General features: G+C 41.1%; 1 protein-coding gene across 2 annotated transcripts in view; it reads left to right on the top strand.

Moving 5' to 3' along the window:
- Window positions 1-12,975, top strand: part of LOC121324996 (serine/threonine-protein phosphatase 2B catalytic subunit alpha isoform-like) — a 224,008-nt gene that overhangs the window by 120,442 nt on the left and 90,591 nt on the right. For both annotated transcript variants that reach the window (XM_041267274.1, XM_041267275.1), the window contains exons 3-4: window positions 499-623; window positions 1,672-1,783. In XM_041267274.1, the coding sequence (XP_041123208.1) occupies window positions 499-623; window positions 1,672-1,783 (237 nt within the window). The remainder of the gene's footprint in view (window positions 1-498; window positions 624-1,671; window positions 1,784-12,975) is intronic.

The following is a 12,975-nucleotide window of genomic DNA, read 5'->3' as shown; positions in this document are numbered from 1 at the left end:
GTTACGACTTTATATTGATCACTTTTCTGAGAAATACAAGTTTGCAGAAATATAATTGGAAATTAGCCAAGTTTTACAAAAGAAATGTGACTGAAAACTACTAACCTACTTCCATGTAAGGAAGCCCTTATGCCAGTTCCCTATAGTAAAATCATAGCAAATGGTAATAAAGCCCAGTGAAAGCATAGTAAAACACAGGCAAGCATTGTACAGCACAGAGGGGCAAACTTTAAGGGATGATTTCTGAAAATGTATTAAAATTGAATCAGCATAAATGATAAAGAAATACACAACGCAGACATTTGATGTTGGAGCTATAAAGAAACTTAAGATATTTCTTGAAACTGGAATTGAAATGTTTTCATTTTAGAAAAAAATAGTGCTGATAAAAATGTAATATACTTACCAACTGGAAATTTCAATGCAATCTGCATTGTTTTTATTTATTTATTAATTTTTTAAAAAACATGATTAATCTTTTTCTTTCTTTTTTTCCAGTGTGCGGTGATATACACGGGCAGTTTTTTGACCTGATGAAGCTGTTTGAAGTGGGCGGCTCCCCGGCCTCCACACGCTACCTCTTCCTGGGAGACTACGTGGACAGGGGCTACTTTAGCATTGAGGTAAGGAGAGGCTAAGAAAGCATCCAGGAGGGTTTGGATCTAAGCTGCTGCTTCAGAATACTGTGTAATACACAGGAGTGCTTCTCAAAGAAGGAGTGAGGACAGCTACTGGTGGTATGATGCAAGCATTCATCCATGGGTCTCTCTCAAGCAAGTGTGGGACTCCTGAAGGCTAAGTTGAAACCATCAGACTGAGTTCAATTCAGATCATTTTTATTATTTATAAGATTTATAAGATTTATTATTTAACCAGGATAGAGATGTTCCCTCTTTCAAGGGTGTGCTGGAAGACAGCAGGTTCATACAAGCACTTAATGATCAAGAACCTCCCCTTGCCTTTTTACAATATTTGCAGTCGGTTCAAGTAGTTTGTAGCCATTGCTTAAAAATTTATAGTTATATAGCTTTTTAAAAAAAATGTAATATGCCCTAAGACAATTAGTTGAATTGTTTTGAAAAGACCAGCTTCCAAAGCAGCTGGAGCATCTGGGATCAATAAGCTACTAACAACCAAACAAACAAGATTGTAAATCTCATTTTTAAATGTTCTTGTGTTCTTATGTTTTAAAGCACAGATAGGTTTGCTAAAGCATAGGGAAGCATTGTAAAGCACAGAGAGGTATGGTAAAGCATAGGGAAGCATTGTAAAGCACAGAGAGGTATGGTAAAGCATATTAAAAAACTAAACTAACGCTTATAAAAGTGTCTCACAGTAAAAGCATAGCAACGTGTAATAAAGCACAGTGTGGTTAAGCATAGGTAAACATTGTAAAGCCCAGAGTTATGGTAAAGCATATTACTAAACATGGCAAACCAGGGTAAACTATGGTAAATAAATAGTATAATGCTGGGAAAAGCAGTGGGCAAAACTGCAAAAATACTGTGGTAAACTTTTCTAAAGGGAATGCCAATCACTCCCAGGACAAAGCATACCGTGCTGTGTTACAATGTACAAGATTTGACAATGTACAACTTTGTGATGCTGTTTTTGAGAATAACATATGTTGCTGGATGTTTGTGACACCTTCTGTTGGCTCTTTTTTTCTAGTGTGTTTTGTACCTGTGGTCCTTGAAAATCCTCTATCCAAAGACGTTATTTTTACTCCGAGGAAACCATGAATGTAGACATTTGACAGAATATTTCACTTTCAAACAAGAATGTAAGTATAGCAGTCATGTGTGTTCCTGTATTGAAATACAAGTTAAAAATATAAGTACTGCTTTTTAGATCTACCTATTAGTATCCCATATTCATCTACATATATGCCTCAGTTTCTCGTAGATTTGTTTCTGGCTGTTATTTGACAGAAGTCCCCTAAATTAATCTTTAAATAGGACTGCTTCTACTACTACATGTTTCACTATAACAACAATAATAACAAATAATGCTCACCCTAACCCTCACCCTCACCCTCATCCTCACCCTAAATTAATTTTAAATAGTACTGCTTTTAATACTACATGTTCCACTATAACAACAACAATAACAAATAAACCTAATCCTCGTCCTCATCCTCATCCTCACCAACATCCTCACCCTAACCCTAACCATCACCCTAAATGAATGTTTAAATAGGACTGCTTCTACTAGGACTACAAGTTATACTATAACAACAGCAATAATAATAAAGGGTTTAATTCTGTTTCTTCAGCAGCAGTTTTATGTTTGACATTTTAACTGCATTTATAATAAGTTTAAACTTTAAGAGTTTACACAAAGCACCACACTGATATGTAGAAACAAATACAAAATGCACAGTATTCGTCCTGCTCAAAGTCGTGTTACTCTGCAAAGTCAGGGTCATTGGTTGACATCCCACGATGCCTGGGTTTATGTGAAATGTATACAAAGTATAATCTATTGACTGCAGGGTATGGAATTAGCACCCACTCAGCAAAACAGGCAAATTGTGGGCGAATATGCTGTACAGAACTCATAGGAGCTGCAGTTTCTGTGCTGTTACGCCCCCACTGGAGCCGCAAGACACTCAGGCCCAAATTTATAAAGGGGAAAACCGACTGCAAAAAGTCACACAATGTGCGTCTTCAGTACGTCCCCACTCATCATCGAAATAACGACCTGTTCTATAAGACCAATTAGGTAAAGCAGGTGATTCTGCAATCAACCAATTTAAATACCCCTCATCGCAATTAGCGGTGGAGAATTACACACCTCTCACAATAAATAGCGGGCTTGCGTAAACCCTGCATGTTTAGGCTACACATTCCAAAAGAAAATGAATGGCACACAAAGACCTCAGCCTGGTACTAACCATGGTGATGAGGACACCAGGACAAATGAATAAAATATGGAATGTGTGGTGGCTTCTTAATAAACAAAGGTACCACTTCAGAGTTTGTAGTAGGTTGCTTATACATTACAACACACCATCCAGTTACTGTGCTTCGCATTTAGTTCAACTTCTTATTTCATACAGAATAATTCCAGGCATATAGACTTCTCAAACTTTAGAAACAATACATTTTATTTACTTACATCCATGGCAGTCAAGCGGGTGGATAATCCTTCTATTGTTGTACAGCAATATGTTCAGCACCTATAACTCCATACAGCTTCATATGAACAGTCTTCAGTTTAACTAGGACTTATATCTTATATAATAAGTCTTATGCAGTTACTACTCTCCTATTTCTTATGTTTGTCTGTATTCCTTACTTTATGTATGACTTTGAAGCATATCTGTATGGTATATATGGTCAAAAAACGGTAATTGCTCTAACTACAAACTAACTGCGTCACCTGTCCCTCTGTCATTTTATTTTTTGCCTGAACCAGTATTGTTACACGCCGGAATGCCATATTACAAACAATACATTCTGCAAGCATTACTAAAATAATGCCCTCATTGTAATTCATTTCCATTACATAAGAGTAGATGTTAAAACTTCATGCTGATTTGAACTCGGCTCTCACCAAGATAAGCATTGCATCTCCATCCATTTGTGTTTCTTTCCATCTGATGATGTAGATGTCCTTTCGCCTGGTGTTGATGGCTGAAGTGTAATGCTGGCTCCAGAGATCAGCTTATTTTGCCTCCATCATAAAGCTCTTTACAAGATACGAGACTAGGGTGTGTGAACTATGCATCAGTTGCAGAGTCACTCACAACAACGTCTCACCCAAAAGACAGAGCACAAGGAGGTTCAGTGACTTGCTCAGGGTCACACAGTGAGTCAGTGCTGAGCTGGAATTTGAACTGGGGACCTCCTGGTTACAAGCCTGTTTCTTTAACCACTGGACCATAATAATAATAATAATAATGCCTATACTACGAAGTAAAGGCTCTCATTAGAACCTTGCTTTGCCACTGTGGGGAGACCTTTTTTGGTGCTTCTAAGAACCTTTTTTACATGGATTCTATATTCTCTATTTGCAGACTTTCTGTTTTGTCATGTAAGCTATGAAACATGTGTTGAAAATTGGAGTTTGCAAAACAATACGGTACCGGTATTAAACTGTAGTTTACAAACTGACTTGATCGAAGGGTTAAAAATGAGATCTTTGCAAAATGTTATTAAATGTTCCTTGAAAACAGTGTCTCCTTCTTGCTGCAGACAAGTCTCCCACATCACCTTGCCTTTAATATAGCCTGCTGTCTGACTGGGGCAAATTAACACCTGCTTTTCAGAGTTCTTAAAATAATCACGCAAATACGAGGCCCACAATTAGCGGCAGCTTTAACAAATTAGACAGAATATTTAATTGACCTAATTTGTAAAATCCCCTCCCACTTTTAGTGGTTTCATTCAGAAACGCCCCAGAATTACATATGCATATACAGAATTACATAAGCATCAAGGGCTAAAGTGCACAGAGGCATTGTCCCCTCAAATCACATCTTAATTGTGTGTTTTTGTCAATTGCGTGTGGTTTATAAATCCCATCCAGTGATTCAGAACCCTCAGTGCCCGTTTTAAGGCTGTGAAACATGTGAAATCCTTTTATAAATCGGGGCCTCAAACAGCAGGTATCAAGCTGCAGTGAAGAAAACAGACTCCTGTTAGAAATGTTTTGATACGGGTTTGTTATAAAAGGGTCCATGTCCATTCGTTTTTTACAATAAATTACTTTTATGAATCACCCTATGAAATACTACTATCTTTGAAACACATCAATTAGCCACAATTGGCCTTCAAGTTAATTACCTAATTGTTCTTCAGATCATTTTAATTGTGATCAATATATGGACATGAGGTATAGTACTAAATTGTAGGTGAGCCTGTCCGTACACATTGTCGAGTTCATTCCTTCAGCTACAGGTCTTTGACTCGAATACTGAAGTCAGCCACATAACTCTGAGTGCTTTCAGGCAGATTCATGTGTGAAAGAATCAGTCAAACTCTTAGCAGAGCTTTTGACTAATTGTAGTGGAATGTTTCCCACTGATTTGCTTTTCTGGGTAGACTTCCCTCTTTCTAGCTAATTCTTGTTTTGTAGAATGAAATAAGGATTGTAGAGTCTGGAGAGTGTGCTTTATCTTTAAACTTGCCTTTGTTAAATACTTAACTGTTCTTCAGATCAGTTAGATTGGGGGCGATATAAGGACATCTTGAGGTATAAGACTGAGCTGCAGGTGAGCCATTCTGGAGTGAATTTCTTCTCATAACCCATTGGGAACTTGTCATGGAAACTCCTTGGAAAACTCTTAACAGCAGCCACCCACTTTGACCTGACCTAAGAAGGCTATCGGGGTCATTTTGGTTTGAGATATTGGGGGGGATTTTCAAACATCAGTGTTATTGTATGGAACGGTACAGTAACGACAGCTTTAGTAGCAAGTGATTTTCAGACAGAATATGTTAATAATATCAATTGAATAATGCTTTGAAATTGAGTTGATGAGGTCGTTAATGAACAAATTTCTTGTTAAAAAGCTTAATTGTGGGGGGCTCCCGAGTGGCGCATCCAGAAAAGGCGCACTGCGCGAGTGCAGGATGCGCCCTATAGCCTAGACGTCGCCAGTTCGAGTCTGGGCTATTGCACAGCCGACCGTAGATGGGAGTTCCCAGGAAGCGGCGCTCAATTGGCTGAACGTCATCGGGGGGAAGGGTCTAGGTCGGACAGGGTGTGTAAATTTGCAGTGTGTAAAGAAGCGGGCTGCTGACGGCACACGTTTCGGAGGACAGTGTGTGTTCATCTTCACCACTCCCAAGTCAGCGCAGGGGTGGTAGCGGTGAGCTAAGCCTAAATAATAATTGGGCATTTCAAATTGGGAGAAAATAACAAAAATAATTGGCAGCGACTAAATTAAAATAAATAAATAAATAATTAATTGTTGCAGGTCACATAGATCACTTACAGTCTCATTAATCAAAATGCATGCAAACGAGGTCAATATCTGTTTAAAGTTGGAGAGGAACGTATTTGCAGAAAAGAAATCAGTCTAAAAATGACCTTCAATTAGAATCATTTTCCATATAATAATGTTTGGTGCAGAATAAGGATAGCTACCTTGTAAAGTGCTGGTGCAGAAGGATATCTACCTTCTATAGTACTGGGTGAAGAAGGATATCTACGTTTTATAGTGCTGGTGCAGAAGTATTTTTACCTTGTGTGGTGCTGGATGCAGAAGGATATCTACCTTGTATGGTGCTTGGTACAGAAGGATATCTTCCCTGACAGTGCTGAGTGCAGAAGAATATGTACGTTGTATAGTGAAGGTGCAGAAGATTATTTAACTTATACACTGCTTGGTACAGGATATCTACCTTGTAAAGTGCTGGTGCAAAAGGATATCTACCTTGTATAGTGCTGGGTGCAGAATGATATCTACCTTGTACAATGCTGTTGCAGAAGGATATCTACCTTGTATAGTGCTGGGTGCAGAATGATATCTACCTCGTACAGTGCTGAGTGCAGAAGAAGGATGCATAGCTTGTATAGTGCTGATGCAGAAGGATATCAACCTTGTACAGTGCTGATTGGAGAAGGATATCTACCTTTATATAGTGCTGGTTCAGAAGGATATCTACCTTGTATAGTGCTGAGTGCAGAAGGATATCTATCTGCCATAATGCTTGTGCAGAAGAATATCTACCTTGTACAGTGCTGCGTGCAGAAGGATATCTACCTTGTTGTGGAAGGGTAGTGGGTAATTCACTGACCAGGAGACAGACAGGTGTACTTGAAAACACCACACAGGTGCCCAGTTTTATTTTTAAGGGCGTCTTGTTTCTTTTTAGCCCGCAGAAGGTGCTGTTGGTCCGTGGTCTGCTTACCAACTATGGTAAACAGAACCACGGGAATACCAAATGATGGTAAGACAGTTCAGGGTGCAAGAGCACTCGCAGGTGCTTCAAACAATAATTCAAAAATAGAAGGCACAAAGAAAAAGGGAAAATAAAACAGTAACAAAACTATAAAGAAAAGGTGCTGCACTTTGCAGCCATATCCCTGTTGCCGCTGCCCGTGCGTCCCGGATCACCGTCCTACGCTGCCGGCTAACTAGCTTGCTCAGCTATACTATTTAGGGGTCTGCCCAAGGGTTCCCCTCCCTCACTGTCTCGCTCTGAACCTCCGTTTCGTTCTCTCCGACTGGTTCTCGGTCGTGGACTAGAGCTTCTGCACTCTTGGCGCGTTTAAAAGGGTAGACCTGAGGAAACAACAGAGCATTAACTTATAGGGCTAACAATCTCCCCAAGACCCGCCTCTCAGCCATTCAGAGAGGGGGAAAGTCCACACACCCACTTTCCCACCTCCCCGTGTCACTGCCATGACTCACAGGCGGTTGTTGGACGACTGCTGCCCTCTTCCTGCAGCACCGTGAACACGCCAGCAGTCAGCACAGATCTCCCCCTGCTACATATCCTTCCCCTCAGAATGACACCACCGGTTCATTCGAAAATCCTACACCCCCATGCCTTCCAGAGAGAAAAAGTCTGCGTTTTGATGCAGCTTTCCTGCTTGGTGGACTACCCTGAAGGCATAGGGCTGCAAGGCCAATTACCACCATGTGATTCTGGCGTTGCTATCTTTCATCCGGTGAAGCCATGCTAAGGGGGCATGATCTATAACCAGGGTGAAGTGTCGCCCCAGGAGGTAGTACCGGAGTGACTCGACTGCCCGTTTTACCGCGAGACACTCCTTCTCGATGGTGCTATAATTTTTCTTGCGGGGAAGGAGCTTCCTGCTGATGTACAGGACTGGGTGCTCGCTTCCCCGAACCTCCTGAGACAACACTGCCCCGAGACCTGTCTCTGATGCATCCGTCTGCAGGGTGAACCTCTTACCAAAATCCGGGCTGCATAGCACTGGCTCACTACACAGCCTCCGCTTCAAGGCGAGAAAGGCCCTCTGGTAAGACTCCGTCCACTGAACCGTATTTGGGGCAGCCTTCCGGGTGAGGTCTGTCAAGGGAGCAGCGAGCGTAGTGAAGCTCGGGATGAACTTTCTATAATAACCCGCTAGTCCCAAGAAAGAGAGCACCTGGGTTTTGGTTGTAGGAACCGGCTAGCGGTCTGATCTGGCCCCTCCCTACTCAATACCCCAAATACTCCGACTCACTCTTCCCAATGGCACACTTCTTTGAGTTTGCCTCCCGCAAGGATTGCAGCGCCGCCGCCACCTTACACAGATGACTCGGCCAATCCTCACTGTGGATAACCACGTCATCTATGTAAGCAGCGGCGTACTGCTGATGGGGCCGCAAGATGTGATCCATCATCCGCTGGAAATTAGCGGGGGCTCCGTGCAACCCAAAGGGCATGGTCCTAAATTGGTACAACCGAAGGGAGTCGAAAACGCCATCCTCTCTCTAGATTCTGGAGTTAGGAGTATCTGCCAGTACCCCGTCGTTAAATCCAGCATCGTTATAAAATGAGATGTGCCTAGACGCTCCAGCAACTCATTTACTCGGGGCATCGGATAAACGTCAAATTTTGATTTTTTATTGATTCGTCTGAAATCAATGCAAAATCGAGTTGACCCGTCTGGCTTATTGACTAACACGACCGGACTGTTCCAGTCACTTTAGGACTCTTCTATTACACCCAGTGTCAGCATTTCATCAATTTCCGCCTTTATTACCTGTCTTTTACGCTCAGGTATACGGTACAGCCTCTGGCAAACTAGCGCCACTGGCTCAATATCAATGTGATGATGGGCTACTCGAGTCTGCCCCGGGACGGACAAGAACAGGTCAGGAAACTCCGCCACCAGACAGTGAACCTAACATTTCTGCATTGGTGTCAGATTCTCAGCAATCTGTACCGATCCTTTTCTTGCCAACACAGAAAGATCAGGTCCCAGGTCTGTGAGTTAATCTGCATGTGCCACTAGCAACACCTCTGGTTGCAACCAAGGCTTTAAGAGACAGTTAAACGAGGCAGTCTTTCCAGCGACAGCGAGTGGAAGTGACAGCGAGTGGGAGAAGTACAGGCGTGGAAAAGTACATAGCAGTTTAGAAGCAGTAAGGAGAAATTGCATCTTGAATTGCTTTAATCAGAAAACAGAGGACATTGGGGAAACACAGCAGCAGCTCAAAGTCAAACAGCCGCGTGTGTTTTTCTGATAACAAACAAGCTGAAACTCGGAGCAGCTGATTCAAATTCAGCGCCGTTCTGAGACACGGGCGAGGGGAGGAGCCAACAGCACAGCAGAACAATGCAGTTCACAGCGACAGCGAGTGGGAGAAGTACAGGCGTGGAAAAGTACAGAGCAGTTTAGAAGCAGTTTGAAAGCAGGTTGATGGCTGCAGAAGAAACTAAACTTCAAAAAAAAAAAAACCCTCAACATGGTCTTCAAGCCAATAATCTGTGACACCTGCTTGAGTGGGAAATCCGAAAAAACCCAGCAGAGCTAAACTATGTGTGCGTAAAGTGTCGCGCGATCCAGGATTTGCATAAACTAGTAAATATGCTAGAAATGGAGCTGGAAGAAGTGAGACAGCGACAGGATCTTGAGGAACTGGCACACCCACAATTCATAGAAGTCTGCATCACCCCTAACAGACTGAAAGCCACCAGGGAGATAGAAGGTCAGAACAGCTGGGTTCAGGTAGGCAAAAGCAGGGAAAAAAAAAACTTTGTCAAACACAATCACCAGAAATCAAAACAACCAACACATTTGAGTCACTTCAGAATTTTGATGAGCAGAACCAACAACAAGAGAATGAAAGGAACATCATCCAGGACCCTATTGACGGTGGTGACCAGACAGCAAAAAGAAGGGAGGTCATGATTGTTGGGGACTCCATATTGAGAAACACAGCAAGTTCAGTTCGCAGTTTGGACCCCCTTACTACAACAGTGTGCTGCCTTCCGGGAGCCTCGGTCAAGCACATCACTGAGAACGTGGACAGGCTCCTAGAACGAACAGGAGACGACCTGGTAGTAGTCGTCCACATCGGTACAAACAACATTGGAAGAGACAGACCAAAATCCCTGCAAAACAAATTCAGAGAGCTAGGAAGGAAATTAAAAGAGAAAACCAAAACTGTGGTATTTTCTGGTATACTACCGGCACCTTGCAAAGGACCATATGGACAGCTGGAAATAATTAATCAAAACGCATGGCTGAAGACGTGGTGCACACGGGAAGGCTTCACCTATCTTGATCATTGGACCACATTCTACAACGAGGACTATCTGTATAGACGGGACGGACTGCACTTAAATAACAAGGGAACCAGTCTACTTGGAGAAAAAATCCTCGAGCAGGTTCAGAAGCATTTAAACTAGAAAGGGGGGAGAAATCAACAAAAAAAACAGAAGGGAGACCGCATCAAAACAAGTACAACAACTCAGGTAAGACAACCATTAAATGTATTTATCTAAATGCTAGAAGTATCAGAAACAAAATTCTAGAACTTGAAGCTACTGCACTAACAAGTAACTTTGATGTGATAGGTGTTACAGAAACGTGGTTGTCTGAGAGTGATGGGGACGAATATAATATTTGTGGGTATACACTGTATAGGAAAGACAGGCAGGACAGAAGAGGAGGAGGGGTAGCGCTATACATAAGAAACAGTCTTGAAGCCCAGGTGTTAAACCTGGACAAAGAAAATAAAGCCGAATCAATATGGGTCAGAATAACGGACAAAAATTCAAAGGGCATAATAATAGGAGCATGCCATAGACTGCCAGATTCAGACGGTGAGCAAAATAATCTGTTATACAATGACATTAGAAATACGTGTAGCAAAGGAGAAGCCATACTAATGGGGGATTTCAACTTCCCCCAAATAAAATGGGAAAACCCGGTGGGTAGCACGAAGGATGATATTGAAATGGTGGAAATGGCAAATGACTGCTTCCAAGGCACCGACTAGAGGGGAGGCATGCCTTGATTTAGTCTTTTGAAATAACAAAGACAGAATAACTAAAACAGAGGTCAGAGAACCACTGGCAAACCCAGACCACAACATGGTCTCATTTGAAGTGTTTTTTAAAACCCCAAAAGTAAAGACTAAAGCTAAGGTTTACAATTTTAGAAAAGCAAACTATGAAGGCATGAAACAGAGACTAACAGAAGTAGATTGGAGTAAAATAGAGAAAACACCCACAGAAGAAGGATGGTTGTTCTTCAAAAATGTAGTACTAGAGGCGCAAAACAATTACATCCCTAAAGTAGACAAATCTAAATGTAAAACTAAATTGCCAAAATGGTTTAATAGATCAATTAAAAAAAATATTCAGCGAAAAAAGGCACTTTACAGAGCATTAAAAAAGGACCAAAAAGAAAGTACACAGAAAGAGTACACGGAACTGCAAATGCAAGTCAAAAAGGAAGTTAGAAAGTCCAAGAGAGAAATAGAAATGAACATTGCTAAGGGAAATAAAATCAATTCCAAAATGTTTTTCCAATATTACAACAGCAAGAGAACATTCAAAGAAGAGATTAAATGTTTAAGAGATACAAAAAAAATAGCAAAATATATTAAATGATTACTTTTCACAAGTTTTTACAAAGGAAGATACTGACAACATGCCCCACATGTCATCCAGTTACTATCCAATTTTAAATTACTTTAGCATAACTGAGGCAGAAGTGTTAAAGGGACTAGGAGCTCTTAAAATAAACAAATCCCCTGGGCCGGATGAGATCCTCCCAGTAGTACTCAAAGAAATGAAAGAAGTAATTTACAAACCGCTAACCAAGATCATGCAGCAGTCTCTTGACACAGGGGTGGTACCGACAGACTGGAAAATTGCAAACGTAATACCGATCCACAAAAAGGGAAACAAAACTGAACCAGGTAACTACAGACCAGTAAGCCTGACTTCTATTATATGCAAACTTATGGAAACTATAATAAGATCCAAAATGGAAAATTACCTATATGGTAACAGGGTACTGGGAGACAGTCAACATGGTTTTAGGAAAGGGAGATCGTGCCTAACTAACTTGCTTGATTTTTTGAGGATGCAACATCCATAATGGATAATTGCAAAGCATATGACATGGTTTATTTAGATTTCCAGAAAGCTTTTGACAAAGTCCCGCACAAAAGATTAATTCTCAAACTGAATGCAGTTGGGATTCAAGGAAACACATGTACATGGATTAAGGAGTGGTTTACATGTAGAAAACAGAAAGTACTGATTAGAGGAAAAACCTCAGAATGGAGTGTGGTAACCAGTGGTGTACCACAGGGATCAGTATTAGGTCCTCTGCTATTCCTAATCTACATTAATGATTTAGATTCTGGTATAGTAAGCAAACTTGTTAAATTTGCAGACGACACAAAAGTAGGAGGAGTGGCAAACACTGTTGCAGCAGCAAAGGTCATTCAAAATGATCTAGACAAGATTCAGAACTGGGCAGACACATGGCAAATGACATTTAATAGAGAAAAGTGTAAGGTACTGCACGCAGGAATTAAAAATGTACATTATAAATATCATATGGGAGATATTGAAATTGGAGAAGGAATCTATGAAAAAGACCTAGGAGTTTTTGTTGACTCAGAAATGTCTTCATCTAGACAATGTGGGGAAGCTATAAAAAAGGCTAACAAGATGCTCGGATACATTGTGAAAAGTGTTGAATTTAAATCAAGGGAAGTAATGTTAAAACTGTACAATGCACTAGTAAGACCTCATCTTGAATATTGTGTTCAGTTCTGGTCACCTCGCTATAAAAAAGATATTGCTGCTCTAGAAAGAGTGCAAAGAAGAGCGACCAGAATTATTCCGGGCTTAAAAGGCATGTCATATGCAGACAGGCTAAAAGAATTGAATCTGTTCAGTCTTGAACAAAGAAGACTACGTGGCGACCTAATTCAAGCATTCAAAATTCTAAAAGGTATTGACAGTGTCGACCCAAGGGACTTTTTCAGCCTGAAAAAAGAAACAAGGACCAGGGGTCACAAATGGAGTTTAGAAAAAG

The sequence above is a fragment of the Polyodon spathula genome, chromosome 12 (genome assembly GCF_017654505.1).
Source record: "Polyodon spathula isolate WHYD16114869_AA chromosome 12, ASM1765450v1, whole genome shotgun sequence".
In the NCBI taxonomy this organism is placed as follows: Eukaryota; Metazoa; Chordata; class Actinopteri; order Acipenseriformes; family Polyodontidae; genus Polyodon; species Polyodon spathula.
This window is presented reverse-complemented; position numbering and strand designations above follow the sequence as displayed.